The sequence below is a fragment of the Micropterus salmoides genome, unplaced genomic scaffold (genome assembly GCF_014851395.1).
Source record: "Micropterus salmoides isolate LMB-PRFRI ecotype aquatic unplaced genomic scaffold, ASM1485139v1 Ms_hic_scaffold_6, whole genome shotgun sequence".
Taxonomy (NCBI): Eukaryota; Metazoa; Chordata; class Actinopteri; order Centrarchiformes; family Centrarchidae; genus Micropterus; species Micropterus salmoides.
Genome location: NW_024044348.1, coordinates 37,770,386 through 37,787,373, shown reverse-complemented (window position 1 = coordinate 37,787,373; position 16,988 = coordinate 37,770,386). Strand labels below are relative to the sequence as shown.

Genomic DNA, 16,988 nt, shown 5'->3' with positions numbered 1-16,988 from the left:
CAACATGTCAAAAAAGGCAAAGACAAAAAAGGTCGGTTGTCAGTTGTCCCAAAACAACATATAAAATGTTGGCAAGTACCAGTGACAGGCGTACCGGACCCTAATATGTTATGAAACGGTGGTACTTTGGTTAGGTTTACGCAACAAAACCCCTTGGTTAAGTTAGAAAAAGATTGTGGTTTGGGTCAAAATAAGTACATCATGTGACATAAGTCATCTACAAAACGTTTAACTAAAAACACATCATCTTTTACTTCATTTCACGCGGGACTTGAACCTCGGTCTCCTGGGTGAAAGTTTACTTAACACATACATCCATGCCACCACCTCCTTACACAGACTTTGTTGCTCGTTATTCTACGTCACCTGACTTCCTCTGCCATTAGAGGTCGCAGCCTATCAAAAGAAATGTAAATATGGGTCGAAATAAGCTGCTGCAATGGATTCATACGGACGCTTTTCTGGTCAGGATTGGCTGTGTATTGGCTGTTAGTTCATAGATGACAGGACTATAAATCAATCATAATTTCCACAGGATGGGAAGCTGATGCAAATTAAGCCTATTGTTTTTATGGTGAAGGTGGTTGACTGTGGGGATTAAGGACAACACATGAACACATACACACACACACACACACACACACCCTTTAGTTATGCACTCAGCGTGACTGGCAAAGAACCCTCAGTCACTACTGCAGTACCAGCCTACCAAATGATGCACTTGAAGAGTACACATGTGCACATAGAACCCATTATAAAACATACTAACACATTTTATATAATATTTGTGCTGTACAGTATATAAGACATATGTTAATAGGCTTTTATTTTAAACTGACCTTGGACATTGAACTGAATTGGACAGTACATATGTTTATGTAATGGTGCTATGTATTTTTTTTAGAGTGCAGATAATATTAGATTTCAAATGGGATGCCTAGATATTTTTCACTGGAAGTAATGTACTGGAAAAATGCAAAAGCCATATACAGTACCATATACAATAATGGTGAAAAAGTGAGGTGAACTAATGTAAGATTACTTTCATTAATAGCTTGTGCATTTATGCCATGTGTTAGCCTTCTGGCACTAGTAGATTCCTACCTCCTTCTTAAAATATAGAAAAAAATACATTGGAGATTTGTGAACTTTATACACCTGTCTATTTTAGTCTTTTGTCAATTAGTATCCTACCTCTGGGTTTGTGGCAGGCAATAGGGACCAGACAGTCTTCTTTAACGTGAGGTTTGAGGGAAGCTTCACAGCCTCCAATGTGCTGCCCACGATGGTCGATGCACAGAACCACCCGGTAACGCAGGCCACGGCCACAGGTCACTGTGCACTGCATTGGGATGGCAACACACACGTTACCACGCAAATTACACTGACATCAATCTAATCAAGTGTGTGGGGGCTGCAAATAACAGTTATTTTCGTTATCCCACCAGTTTGACAAGTCTACCGGTTGTGACCAGTTCAACCATCATTTTCATTTTAAAAAATAGGAAGAAAAATAAAAAAATATACATAACTTTGAGTATCACAAATATTTTTTCTGCTTTCCTTGCATGTTAATCATCTTCCTCAGATTTATTTAGTGCTGACCACCAGGTTGGGAAGCATTGGATTAATCTAACAATTATTTCAGAATAAGCAGATTAATGTTCATTAAACAAAAAAGCCAAAACCAGACATGATTAGCCAATTATCAAAACTGTTGCAGATTAATTTTCTGGCAATCGACTAATTGAAAATTGGTGAATTTTACACCAGCAAATAAAGCCCTTTGATGCTTGGGAGCCTGAGTTCAGATGAGTTCCCCCTTACTATTATAGATAGCTGGTGTGAACAGATACTTACTGACCTGAGACCACTCCATGGCCACCCACTGGGGGCAGATGAAGGTGTTACAAATCTGTCGGGTGATAGGTCGAGGGGAGTGGGTGCACTTCCACTCCTCCACCTGGGAGAACTGTCCCTGGGTGTCCTCCTCCACACACAGCACGCTGCGATCCTGCCAGCCGCCACCTTCACCACAGGACACCGAGCACTGGGTCCAGGGGCCCTGCTCCCAGCTGCTCACACACAGGACAGGGACCAAGCTCACATAATACTTTCTGAGGTCATTAAATGATGAACATTGTGTGATAACCGTACAAATTGCATCGTCATGATATGTCAGGGAGTTCATGTTATCTTTTCAAACTCTAAGGGCGTGTTGGGGGGGGGTGCAAGATAGAGACGTGAGGCAAAGATACTGCATGATGTGAAAGGGAAAGGTGTGCGCAGTGTTCTGAAAACAACTGGAAGATTTTTTTTATTTAGTTTGGGTGCTGATTTGGCCCACTTACTAACAAGGTCAGCAGTTGGGGGGTGCAGCAGTGACTGTGACACACAGCTCATGGAGGCAATTTAGGTACTTTAAAACCCTTAGCACTTAATCGCCTCAATTTGCATCAAAATCACACTCCTGCTCTGAATCACAACTCAAATCTGAAGACACAGACACGATACACACATTTTTAGATTCAGTGTGACTTACACATACGGAAGTTATAATTCTCATAATTAAACATTCATAAATTCAACTACAAATCATAGAAGAAAAATATTATTCTTGTATTTCCAGAACCTGCCTGAGAATCATCATGTTTTTAGATTTACTGGAGTGTCAAAATGATCCATATGCTGTTGTCCAAAGGCTAACTGTAGCTGTGGAGGATGCAGAGATGCTTTTGAATACTGATATTTAGGGCTGACCCCGAATAGTCGAAGATTCGATTCTTCGATGGGCGGAGCCTGATTTGACTGTCAATTTTACAGTTGAATCTTTGCAGCGGCGTTATGAAATAGGATCATACCATTTTAACTATAGGCCCATGGGGGTGCTCAACATCTCATTTTAGAGCTACCATTTTTTAATATACAGCCTCTCATAGTATAAATATAAAGATATAATGCTGTAAATAAAAATTTGAAAAGAACAAAGCTTTTAATAAATCTTTTTTAAGAGCGTGAATAAATACAATTTTTTAACTAACCCTAGCCACACGGCCCGCATGCAAAACTCTGCACAAGACCGGTAAACCGCAGACGAGCTCTGAGAAAATAATCAACAAAAAGCCTCAGTTTAGCTGGAAATGTACAGTGTAAGTTACAGTGAGTAATGATGATTCTCAAGATTGAAGCGTAGCTACCATGTATAACTTCGCCCCCGCCAACAAAAAACATGTGTTCGACTATGACTTGACAATTCTGATTCGACCATAGAAATCGTTAGTCGGGGACAGCCCTACTGATATTGTCATACAACAGATACTGACTGCAGCACTACAGCCCTGATACTTGTTGTAGGTTACTTTTAGGAAATTAAGCTTGGAATCATGTTTTTATATATATTTTTTATTTGCTTCCAAGTCTGGTTCACACAGCCTGTGACAGCCATTAAAAGAATTTTTCTTTTTATGTTAGGCTAAATATTATGAGCATATATTTTGGTATTCAAATTAAGTTTTGAATTGGTTGATTTTAACATTAAGTAGCATATGTTTCTCATATTATAGAGTCATGTCCCACCCCATCTTTTGCTATTTGGGCGCAGGTAATGTGGATGAGTTTTCCATCTGCCTTTAAATTTGAAAGAAATAACAATTTGACATTTATCATGTTAATTATCGATATCGAATGATATTGATATGATTGATATGTGATATGATTTTTTATCATGAGAACAGTTTTGGCCTTATTACCCAGCCCTAGTGTTTAGTGGATGGTAAGCATAGAAAAGGAATGTTGAATAAAGATACTTATGTTGATTTCAGCTCGAATGTGGGTGTTTTAATGGGAATAGGGATCTTTCAGATCAGTCTGAGAAGTACCTATGATCTCGTTCCACATTTTACTTTGTGTCATGTAATGTGGGGAGGCCCTGCGATGGATTGGCGAACGGTCCAGGGTGTACCCAGCTTTTAGCCCGATGGCAGCTGGGATTGGCTCCAGCTCCCCGCGACCCTGTATGCAGGATAAGCAGTTGACGATGGATGGATGGATGGATGGATGGATGGTAATGTGGGGAACTGGTCTTGGTCTTGGCTCGGTCTCGCCCTCTCTCGGTCTTGGTCTCAACTTGGTCTCAGTCCCTAAAAGTCTTGGTCTTGTCTCAGTCTGGAAAAACTCTAGTCTTGGTCTTGACTTGGTCTGGGTTTGGGCAGTCTTGACTACAACACTATTTACAGCATCTCTCACCAAGAGGGAAGTTTAATGACTTCAGATGACTTTACATAATTTTTACGTCTTCTTCTTCTGGTTACTTCAGGGTGCATCACTGGATGTATTCCAACCGGTATGCATATCATGGATTTCTGAACACTTTCTGCTTTCCAAACTGGAAATATATCAAATGACAGAAGAAAGCACTTATAAAATGAAGGATAGTAAGGGTTACTCACCGAGGCAGTGGTTGGAAGTGGTCATATGGCATCACCTCTTTGAATCCATCACTGGAGAAGACAAAATATCACACAACACTGTAAGTTTATGATATCCAGATAGCAGCCATAGAGGTCATAGGAATCTGATGAAAGCCTACAGAATATGATAAGAGTGCTTATTAACAGTAGTTCGGCCTTCAAGGTTATAATGAAGTCTTTTTAATGAGTGTAAAAAATGCTTTGCACTGCTGATTTAGCATTTATGTCCTTTAACCTATTGATCAAATCCTCCATTGATTCAGCCCTTCATAAAAGAAGCACTGAGATGTGCTAAGAAGAAAATCAGCTATTTCATACTTCATACCAGGTTTCTTGTTAGCAGTGGGCTCACACAAGCGGTTTTATTTTTAAATCATCAGGGACACAACCACTGTCAACTGGTTGTACATTCCCTTTTACAGCTTATATATCTATTTATATTTTGAAGCTAAATATTGTTGTTTTTCCAAGGCTGCTTTCTTGCTGTGGACCTTTAGAGGTGCAATAACATTTAGTGAACAATCAGACAGGTGTAGGCTTTGACTATGAAACGATATGCAGAACTTTGAGATGCTTCGCACATCAAAGATGCGTGTGCACAAGGAGGAGGGTTAGACAGTATGAATAACTGGTGATAAATGACAACAAATAAGACAGGATGGAGATCACCAAATTTAGTCATTATTTTGCAACCAAGATTCATAGAAAACAATAACATTTAAGTTTGCAGACAAAATGAAATAATTTAAAAAGAAAGTATTACTGTATAGAGAACTTTCTTTTTCACACACATGTTGTTTCAAGTGTATTAGTGCTGGGAACTAAAGATGGTGCATTAGTCTGAATCTTTAATATATTCTAAATATTTCAGTGCGGGATGTGCACGTTTCGGGTTGACAGACCTATGTATTATGATAACAGGATTATCAAATTTATGATAAAGTGTTAGTTATATGAAACAGTGCTAGGTGGATGGAGCTAGTAAGCCAGGTGGAGAATGCCAGTGGGAGTGAACAAAGTTTGCAGCTAGGTCACATGGACCCTGTGGACTGTGGTGAATGACATCTCTATTAAAAAATTATGCACGCTCCAAGAAGTAACAATGTTGAATCACCAATAATCAATGAAGGAGGAAATAAAGGCTTGAAAGTCTGGAACAGAGAGGGGATTTTACAGGCAAGTAACTGCTCGCAGCCAGATCATGAAGATGGGGTGAGTCATTGAGGGCGACGGTCAGCAAGAGAGACTGACAGCTTGGACACAGCAGTAGAGAGTGGAGGCAATGATAAGGGGCCATCAGACTTCGGGGACGATAGAAGGATATGGCAACACTGTGACAAGTAAGTAGGCAGTGACACAGGGGGATACCTAAAGTAGATTTGTAACGTGTTGCACACAGGAGGGTCTACTGGGAACAAGACTTGCAGGCACAGGCCCAAAGACTGGGCCTGCTGTTATGGATCAACCAAAGCAGTTTAGATAGCTGTGGTTTCCTCCCCGATGGTGATGTTGGTGGCGGTGATAGGACATGACAGCAGTAATATTATCCGCTATCCCCAATGGCTAGCTAGCTCCCATGCTAAAAACAAGCTGGGTTATGCTAGCAGCAAATCCACTTACAGCAGGCTATTTTGATTGGAAGACTTAAAACTTAAGATTTGAATGTCCGATGACTCAAATATTATACAATGTTAAAACATATAGTGAAAACAACCAGTTGTAGCGTAAAAATATGTCTTAAAACTGGATACAAATGTCAGTTTTTAAGAGAGCATCTGATGGATTTACAGAATAGATGGATGGGTTGAGGTGTAATGGTATCAAAATGTTCCTTAAGTTTTGGCTTTATATAATTTATAAAGATATAAAATAGAACTTCATGATCTCTACCTCTCTGGGCATGGGTCCATGTTGCACTCCTTCAGTTTTGGTGTGGGTTTGATATTTTCGGGATAGCTGTTACACTGGTGCTCAGGCAGGGTCTGGTTGGACCGGATGTCTGTGCACTCTGCAGAGTTCAGCTGATAGCCTGGGGGAAGAAAGCAGACCCAGACTATTTACCTTTATGTTAGTGGAGAAAGTTGCAGATATCAACAGATGAAGCTGGATATTCTACACTAGACTGACGGTCAGCTCACCTCCTCCACAGGTGACCGAGCAGGGGAAGAAGTCGGTCTCTCTCCACTGGTACCTGATTGGCTGGTAGAAGACAAACTGGACAACTGTGTCCTTGGAGCCTCCATACTTCATCTGTACAACGTGTAGGGTGAATGAATAGTGGAGAAGAACAGCATTAGTTGTGTAGTAACAAGTACCGTAGGGTGGAGGAGATTAGAGTACAGAATAGGGTTGCATTGGTTGCTGTTTGTTTTATAGCGATGCCTGATGGGGAAGTAGAATGTCGCAGATTAAAATTATCTGTGCTGTCACTCAGTAGGCTACCAGTTGTTATTTATTGAGGAAACAGTCCTGTTGGGCTTTGGATCTTATTGATGTAAAGTGATCAAGATGGTGATGATGTGATTATGAAGACTTTTAAATCTGTCCAGAGAACTGATACACTGTTCCTCAGGAACTTCGGCTGTCCCATGACCATAGCAAGGCACTAATGGAAAGTGAATGACCATTTCTCAATTTACGACAAGCCTGCAAGAGCATGAACAACAAAGGCTGAGATCCTACTCGGACAATCAGATACCTCCGTCTCTTAAAAGGACATCTCATGAGATTTGGTTTCCATCAAAAGGAACTCCAGACTCCTGTGACTCAGAGAAGACACCAATAAAAGTTAAGTGAAAATGGCCAATTTATGACTCTCACTAATCCATCCTCAGGAAGTCATCTGGACTTCAGCAATAACCCACACGGGGAACAAGGAACAATATACCAACTTTGCAATGCAGAGTCAAATGTACATTTATTGATATACCATGTTAAATTAATGTAATCTGAATAATGTGAAGTTATATTCCAACATGCTGAGTTTGATGCAGAAACTGAATTAACCAGAACTAGGTATTATGTCCACTAACACAGGAAGATTGGTGTGGTGTGTGCCTGGTCTGCGCTGCGTCTTCAACCTTCTTCTTTTTCCTTCTTCTCAGGAGAGAAGACATTCCTGTGATCCCAAGAATAAGGACAATGTATTAATACTGACATGTATGGATTGTATTTGACTCACTATACTATTATACTATATGTATGCATATATGTAGGGACATGTGTTTGTGTGTAATAATAATAACAGATAAAACATGCCATTTAAACCTGGAGTAAAACAGTCTAGTGCTTCGGCTTTATTGCAAAGTGGAACGCCTGCAGATCAACGGAATCCCGAGCCACACCGAAGACCTGATCTCCACTGAACCCTCAAAGGAAGAAACCCTGTTAACGCTCCTAAGCTGCCACTTCCAACGTAAAAAGAAACTGCTCCACTCTGTAACACCTGCGCCCTAACGATACCACTGTTAGGACCAGAACAAACTTTAGAACTAAGTCGTTGCGTTGCCATCAAAACCACGCCATGCGGGGTGTAAAGAACACCTCGCCATATATGTTGTTGTGTCACATATATACAATATACAATTCTGTAAAGTGTCCTTGGGTTTCATGAAGGCCGCTATATAAATGTAAGTTATTTATTATAATTATTATAATAATAATTATTATTATAATTATTTCTATACTTAGTAGAATTGAATTCACTGAATATCCTTTAAAAATGTAGAATGTTGTCAGAATGTGGTCCTTACTGCAACATAAAAGGGATTGTGAAACAAAACAGCCACTACAAATAGAAGGATTTCTATTCAAGTTAGTAGGCCTTTCCCAACAGTAATACTAGTGGTGCTGCTGGAAACAACCTCACAGTCTTATTTAAACAATCCCTGCATTGTTAAATATTATGCATCAGAAGCCAAAAGTCTTAAGGCTCTTGCTATAAACCTACGCTAGGCCTCTTTCCTTTGTTTCACCTTGATAATGTAATCAGCACTGAGTGGGCCACGTGTCCTGAGAGTCTGCCTGTCCGTCCCTCTGTGGAAGTCCAAGGAGGTGTTTCCTATCACATAGGAGCCTACAGATGCCAGACTGGTCTCCTCCTTCCTCCCCTGAAGAGAGATAGCTTCGATAACTGAGGGAGAGACAGAGCAAGAGGAATGTTTATTAATGATCTTTCAAAAATAACTTCATATTTTAACTTAATAAAGGGCCGAAATGTGAGGGGACCCTACTGAAATGGAAGGAATTATTATTATTATTAGGTCCCAAGCACAAAACATTCCTTTTTGTCATTGAGGAAATCCTTAATACCTGGATAATGCTATTTTATGAAGCAGTGACAGGAAGTCAGCGGCTCCCGTCAGTACAAGAAGAAGACTAAGAAGAGCAGTATATAATAGTGTATTTCACTTGCATATGCCTAAAAATAGGTAAAATGATTGACAATGTGCGAGAAAAGACTACAAACTAGTTATTTTCCCCCATGAATGGTTATGATTATTGACAAGTTATATACCAAGACTGTCCTTCTTGCACAAGGATTTAATGAATAAAACAACCCAGAAAAATGGAACAGCTGCAACTGGAAACAGAATCATGAAACAGAAAGTTGTTGTAACCTCACTGTACTAGTGTTACTTTCGTCAGACGAAATTAAACCAAATATATTCGTCAATGACCTTTTTTTCCCTGACTAAAAGGAGATGATGACGAGACAGCGACAACGTCCTTAAACACTGACTGTGACTTTATTAACATGCAATGTTGTTGACGAAAATGACGAGACTAAAATGTAATTCATAAAATAAAATCTCTCTTTCTTTTTGTCAGTATAATGAGGAGACAAAGGAGACGTTTTTGTCTTCCTTTGCTTTGCATGCTGGCCGACCGGGGCGACACCTGGTGCGCGAGGAAATCGTTACTGTAAATACAGTGAGGCGGACAAAAAAACAGTGCCCAATTATAGCGGACGGCAAGCAATGTGACTTGCCGTCTGATAGATTGTCAGATTTCTGGAAAAAACACAACAAACTTAAGGCTAAACACCCGGGAACTGAGGTAAGTTAATGTCTCCTTTGCTATAAAAATTAGAACAAAGCTAACATTCAAATTTTAGAAAACAATTTATCCATATGTGAGATGAGTGAAATAAAGACTAAAATGATAAATATCTCTATTTTGGTTCGAGCAGATTAACCAAAATTATATTAATGAGTTAGAAAAGACTAAAATTATGGTTAATGACTAAAACTAGAAAAAAAAACTAAAACTAAAACTTGAGTAAAAAAATAGTATACAGTGGACTAAACATGACAAAAACTAACAAGGACATTTGTCACAGGACTAAGACTAAATTTTAAAATGTCTGACAAAATTAACACTGAAAACTTTACATGTTTGACAATTGACTCTACATGCCAATATTCAATAATTGTCATAGCGCCACTTACTGGTAACAGTAAATGACAAGTTTTATGCTGTGATGTACTACTCTTAGCAGGTTGAACAGGTCCACATAAAAACTGTCTCAGAAAAGCCAATGGTGATGCTATCTTGAAGTTTGTGAGTTTTCGTTGTGTCCATGGCGTGATGTCAAATTTCGTTAGCGTCTTACTTTAACAAACCCTACCTAGAGAATTAATCCAAAATGTTTGAGGCGCACATTGGTGATGAAAAAAAAAAGTTCTTCTTGATGGGCGTGTCCGTGGCGTGGGATCTTTGTAACTTCAGTTTACATTGTCAAATCTTCCCCAAACTGTACATGTTTGTTAAGATTCCAGGCCTCAGGACATCTACATGATAATTAGGACTCATGGTCTTTGCACCACCTGCTGGCAACAGGAAGTAAAGTGTGACGATCATCATTTAATTTACAAGCAGTTTTTCCAGTGTGGTCTACAATTGAGATCCTGGTATGTAACATAATAATTGAATGTTCTCTAGCGCCACATGAAGGGGACACAGGAAATGACGTTTAACTCCTTCGTATGCCATCCAAGACGCATGATAATTCAGAGCCTCGTTGACTGGCTGTCATAGTGCCACCTACTGGCAACAGCCCCAGGACTACGCTTCACCTACATGGAGGAAATGTTTGCGGCAGATGTAGTATCACCCCAAGACAAACAAAAAAGCCTACTGTAATCATACTCTAAACATAACAGGTAGTCAGCCATTTTTAAATGAAAGTACAAATTTAGGGCATTTTTTTGCTATTTACAGGCTCCATACTTTAACAAATTCCTCCTACAGCACACTCAAATCGACTTAAAATTTTCACAGTACAATTTAAAGTCCTTCTCGATGAAATGTTGTGCTGAGTTTTTATTGAAGCCTCTTGTGACAGTCATTTGATTTATGATTTATGTGCACACTGTGTGTCATGCACATTTTTTATGTATACTGGGACAAAATTGTGTAATTAGCAGGTGTTCTATAGCGCTACTTAGAGGACACAGGAAGTGATGTTTAACTCTTTCACACAGCATCCAAAATGCTTGCAAATTCAGAGCCCACCCTATGTGCGTGAAGTGCGGGTGGCTGTTCATTGCTGCTTGCAGCTTTAATTTTAACATATTACCAACAGGGAATTGCATAAAACATGACGAGCAAACCAGAGGAGGCTGGGTGTGAAACGTGTTGTATGCTCCAAAAAAAAAGTTCTAATACAGAATTAAAGCTTCTAACTTGAGATCTGTTGTGCGGTGGGATTTCAATTTACACAACAGTAAATTCAGATAACACTGTTCCTTGAGAAGTGATACCATCAGACAAGGCAGGGCAAACCAGATAATATGTGCACAACTCAACAAAAATCAATAAATCAAGACAAGGACGACAAGGATAAAAAGCAAAGAGTAGAATGGAAAAAGTAATACAATAGAGAAAAAAGTGGTACAGGTCACATCTTTGGCTAGCTCTTTGGGATTTTATAGGGGAGGTTTCAGTAGATACAGTGAAGATGTACAGATGAAAAGACTAGACAGGAGCATTTCTGAATCCAGAACAGCAGTCCATCTTCCAGTACCCTAACCCCTACTCCCTGCAGGTATGAACTACTGGAATTCCCTAGCTGCACCTTCTGTTGCACAGTGAGTGGTTGGAAGGCATTTTTCCAAAATGAGAACTTTAGGCTGTTAAGGCTTAGCTAAATTGCAAAAGCTACTTGTCTTTGCACGCTGGCATACTCTGCCATGAAGCTTCTTCTTATAACACTAAAAACACTCTAACACTACTGGCAGGGAGATGGACTGACAATAGTTTCCAGTGTCACAGTTTTTATTTACTCCAAATAACGTCTGGCGCCCCAACAACTTTTAGAAGGCACTTCTTCATCCACTCCCAGGATGAGTTTCCTAGCTTTTTGTTTTGTTGTTTGGCTTTGGGCAACAGATCATTCTAGTCTGTACCAACAGAGTGATAATGATTGCACTTTGTGGTGCATGAGTCTGAATTCAGGGGACAGTAAGATAACAGCAAATGATGCATCCATCCTGTGTCCTCTAGTCATGAGAAATCTGAAAGCAAACCAAAAGGCCATGCTGTGAGGTACTGTAATGTTACTATAAACTGTAATCCATGATAAAAAATGAGACTGGTGAAATTATAGTATGGTGGGGAAACCCCAGATCATGTCTTTTTTAAGCTGACATGTGGGTAAACAAATATTGGATAGGTAGCTGTCCTTTCTGCTAGAGCTAATGCGTTTCAGATGGTGCAAGACAAAGCATCAGCCATTGCTCATGTTGCATTTCTTCTTCTACTTTTCTCTATTTAGACATTTCACTTGAAGAATTATAAATATTTTCCATATAAAAGAAAAAAAGGAAGACAAATCTCTTATTTTTGACATTAATTATAACCTTTTTCCCCAAAGCTTTCACAACTTGAAACAAGTAACAATCATTTAGCCTTGCCATATCATGAAAAACATTTTTTTTTGAATTTCAGAGCCAATTTGATTTACTCTCTCCCTTCTGCTTCTCTCCCTAGTGGTTCCCATCCACCACACTCATCTCCTGGTAGTTGATGAATGATCTGCTACAGTATTTCTTAGGTCAGTCCTCGATTCTAAAACATCTGACAAAGCACAAATCCAGTAAAACTTGCAGCTCTTAGGGGTATTACACTGTCAGAACTGAGTATACTAGCAGGATATGGCTTGTGGAAATATTTTTTCCCGTACACATTCTCATACATCACATGCTTTTGGGAGCTCAGTGTCTTTTTCAAGGACACTCTGACACTTTGACAGAGTAGCTAGGAACTGAAGCACCAAATAGTGGTCTTCACAGGTCTTTTTAGCACTGAGGAACGAAGACCAAACCTGGGACCCGAGTTGGACATGGTCCAAATAATGCTCTGTCTAATTGGGTCTGGAAGGATCTTCTTTCACTGCCACAGATCTCTGGTCTATAGTGTGTGCATAGTGTGGTGTAGCAAATATGCGGTCGAGAGAGAGAACGTGAGGGTGACAGTGTAGTTGTGCTCAGAGAAGGCAGGTGCTGGCATTCTGAGCATAGTGAAGTTAGTAGTAAAACTGTGAATATAGCAGTAAATGTACAGATTGAACTACAATTACTATATAAATGCTACAGCCCCTCAAGACCCAAGCCATTTAGTCAGAATAAGATTATATGTACTCAGAATATTGACTGAACTGTAGTCGCTCACCTATCATGTCAGGTCCTTTGGCATTGAGTCTAAGAAAGCGGCTTCCCAACGGCACCTCAAGCACCGTCTTTAGAGCTGCAGGTAGACACAAAGTTGGAAAAGTTAATTTCAACATGCAGTACGGTACAATAAACAGAGGGGTGGCAGAGTGAACACCTACAGTATGGAGCAACATGTTAGACAGCATTCTTCACCTACATCACCAAAACACACAAAATATCATAAATAACAGACACAGAGACAGAGCCACACAGTGTCGACATATGGCAGTGCCATCTTTCTCTAACAGTCCCCTACTGAGTTGCAGAAACTTGTAGCCCTGAGAGTCAAATTGCTAATTTGTCATTTTGAGGTTGGGGCTGCAACTTTACTTAGCTGTGAACATAGTGGGGCATTAGCAGCTTAAAGTTGTCCTGTTGAGTTTTCTTGTCACCGAAATGCTTTGTGTGTATCCTTGAGCTCTAAAAAATGTGTCATTCGTCATAAAACCTTTGGTAAGTTATTAAATGTTTTCAATCCAGCTTTTTTACTTGCTAGCAGTCTTCTTCTTCTTCTTTGCTGGTACATTGCAGCATTTCTTGCTTGCCCTGTACCACCTTTTGTTCAGCTGAATAGTTTAAAACTATTGGCAGGACTGTTTATCAAGACACCCGTGTGCGTGTGCGTGTGCATGCGTAGGTGACTCGATACATCTGGGCATTTTAAAACTAATTAAGTACTATTCTTTAAGACCAATTGATTAACAAAATCACTGATCACTGGGGTGACAACATTTCAGTGCCACAGTTGACAGATTGTTTTTTTCCCCCATTGATTTGTTTGTGACCATTTGGGCAGTTCCACCACAATGAAAATAAGTCTCCATTTCAATGCACGTCCACTCCTCTGCTCCAGTTACTATGATGGAGACTAACAGGGCAGTTTGGTAGGCTTGACATAACAGATGACTGGTGATCGATAAATGCCATCTCAACGATGCTAAAATTACTCTGTTTAACCAATGAATCTGTTCATTTACGTTATGACTTGTTATGTTTAATGTCACATGATCCAATAGAACACCGGAAATGACGCTCTCTTCTTGCAATTAGATTTGCCCATAGCACAGAGAAGGGAGGCCTGGATGGGCCAAAATCCTTCCAAACAGCACATTGCAAACCCAATGGCCATCAGTGACATGGGAATAAAAGTCTGCGAAAAAAACATTTGACTCAGACTGGCCTAACAAAACCCACCTTTAGACACGCTACCACCCCTATGGCAGTTGTCAACAGAGATTAGATTGTTTTAAATGAACTATGATAATTTGTAGAATTATACATGAAATCTGAGGCAGAATCAGTGACACCTTTTAAATCACGTCACAAAATCTATAAAATACGCTAGCACATCCAACATGTGTTCTCTGTTTTATGATTAGAATAGTTTTTTATTGTTTTCACATTTTTACATTATTATTGAATATTTTATTCCATTTCAATATGTATCTTTTTTTATTGTCGGATTTTATTTGCCCCCTTTGTGGTCCTGGGGGATCTATGCAACTACAGCTTCACCACCCCCTTTCATACCATATCATCACAATGGGGAAGACTTTTCACATTTGTCATATTCAAAACATTGTTATTGTTCAACAGTGTATAAGACACATGTCTGTGGTGTGGGAGACCGGGGTTCGACTGCAACACATCCACCAATGTGCCCCTTAACGTCCACTGTGTAATATTTCTGAGGATCTACTAACTATGTTTTTACTATTAACTATGTTTTCAGTGGTGTATAAAGACCTTACATGATGAACCGTTGTGTTTTTCTAACCTTAGAATGAGACATTTCTATCTACATAACCGCGGGTCCCCCCTTACATGGACATTGACATGTTGCGCCGCCATGTTTCTACAGTAGCCCAAAACAGACAAATCACGCTACAGAGTACGTTTCGTCACTACGTTGTTGTTCTTCTTGTAGAATTCTGGCAGTGTAAACGCTCATCACTACGTTGAATACGTACTAACAAAGAAGAAGTAATAATATACAGCAGGGGTCGGCAAATAAGTTTTGCATCGGAGCATTTTTTTTATCCATTAGATGGTGGGTGAGAAAATAAGGCAACCCTGTTATTCCAAGATGGTGCCCAGGGTTTGGAGTAGTATTTCCTAGCGAGTTTATGCGATCAGACCTACAAAAACTGCAAAGGTAAGACACAGTTCATAGTTGTAAATGTGTAGATGTAAGTTTTGGTCTGTGCGGTCTCAGTATTCATTTAAGAGGTAATTTGTATGGATCGCATGACATGAGAGATACAGGACTCACCTCAAACATACAACAAACTCCTACCCAGTCCCTGCTGTAACACCTACTGTACGCTGTTCACAGGTTGCAGTGGCCTAACGTAAATACAGCTACATTTAAATCACAGAGTACTTTGGTTAATTATCATATTAGAATTTCTGATGAGACCAGAGCAGAAAACTGAGCTGAATAACATTTTACTGCTTACTAAACCAAAACAAACTCATTGCTGTTGTCTTCTGTCAAGTGCCTCGGCTGCTGGCCTTGGCTGGTGTTGACTGGATTCAGTGGGCTGCGGCCTGAACGGAAGACGGGCAATCATGACACCGTACCACGGAAGAACTAAAGTGGAAATATTTTGGATTGGATTATTTAATCTACTTTGTGATATAAAAAGAAGATCCGCCTTATTTCTTGACCCAAAACTGTTACATTTTGGGGAGTGTATGTAAACTATAGCATAGTCTAAGGAGTATGTTTTGCAGCTACGTGCTTAGGCTCCATAGCTATTCATAGCCATACTATAACCCCTTGACACACAACCATAAATGCTGCTTTAAGTTAAGGCTAAATGTCAAGTTGGAAGCAAATAGGCACTAACATGAAGATGTGACTAGAAAAGTCAAAAATCCCTTTCAGCTGCAATTACATTACATATATTTACATATACAGCATTTTGTCTCAAATCTTCTTCCTCCACCGCATAGAGAGAGCACAGCCTGTGTATGACTCATACTGAAATCCCTAAGATAAAAAAAATCTCCTTCATTGCCTGCTTGTGGTAATGGCCTCTCACTTTTTCAAGAGCACTGACTGAAAGAGTCCAGCACACAGCACACAGTCTACCATCCCTAAATCTGCCTGCTTTTCAACTTCACAGGAGCACTGATCAACTCTAAATAACATCCATGTGTCCAGTCAAACATCTGTGAGCCTTGCTAACAAGTCAATCAAACTCCTGAAAGTAGTTACTGCTCTGAAAGGTTTTTCTGTTTTTCAGGCTGCAAGAATACCTCCTGACTTTTCACACTAGTGGTGTACCTCTCTCTCTATGGTTAAGCAAGAAATAAACAAATGAAGTGTAAATTCTATTTTCCACATTTGATGAGACTTACTTCTGGCAACAATTGAGCATTGAGCTCAAATAATTAAGCTGCTCTGGCTGCCAGCCAGGGGGGTTTTGCCCTCTAATATAATTATGCTTGGAAACTGTATCTGCAATGTCCTAAATTTGCAGGAGCAATGAAATAAATTCAGCTGCAGCAATTAGCTTTTTTTTTTTTCTTAGATTAAACGTAAAGCCCAGTCATTTTTTAAAAAGACCTTCAAAATAAATAATGGAAATGGAACGTATATAACAAGCTCTTAACTCATTTAACATGAGTTTGTTGGACCCATAAATGCAGGCTTTAGGCAATACTGAAGCAAATTCATATTCCAAAAGCAATGACTGATAAATAGTAGTTATGAATAATGGATTTGGAGGAACAAAGGTGATACTGTGTGTCTGTAATGGTAAATAAGCTCACTAACCAAGGTAAGACTAAATGGTCG

The 16,988-nt window shown here is 39.6% G+C and overlaps 1 protein-coding gene across 3 annotated transcripts in view; it reads right to left on the bottom strand.

Annotated features, from left to right (window-relative positions):
• adamtsl3 (ADAMTS-like 3) overlaps positions 1–16,988 on the bottom strand; it is a 217,423-nt gene that overhangs the window by 43,698 nt on the left and 156,737 nt on the right. For all 3 annotated transcript variants that reach the window (XM_038702057.1, XM_038702058.1, XM_038702059.1), the window contains exons 8-14: positions 13,143–13,217; positions 8,444–8,601; positions 6,608–6,719; positions 6,360–6,498; positions 4,449–4,499; positions 1,865–2,075; positions 1,195–1,342 (exon numbers count right to left, since the gene is read on the bottom strand). In XM_038702057.1, coding sequence (XP_038557985.1) covers positions 1,195–1,342; positions 1,865–2,075; positions 4,449–4,499; positions 6,360–6,498; positions 6,608–6,719; positions 8,444–8,601; positions 13,143–13,217 — 894 coding nt within the window. The remainder of the gene's footprint in view (positions 1–1,194; positions 1,343–1,864; positions 2,076–4,448; positions 4,500–6,359; positions 6,499–6,607; positions 6,720–8,443; positions 8,602–13,142; positions 13,218–16,988) is intronic.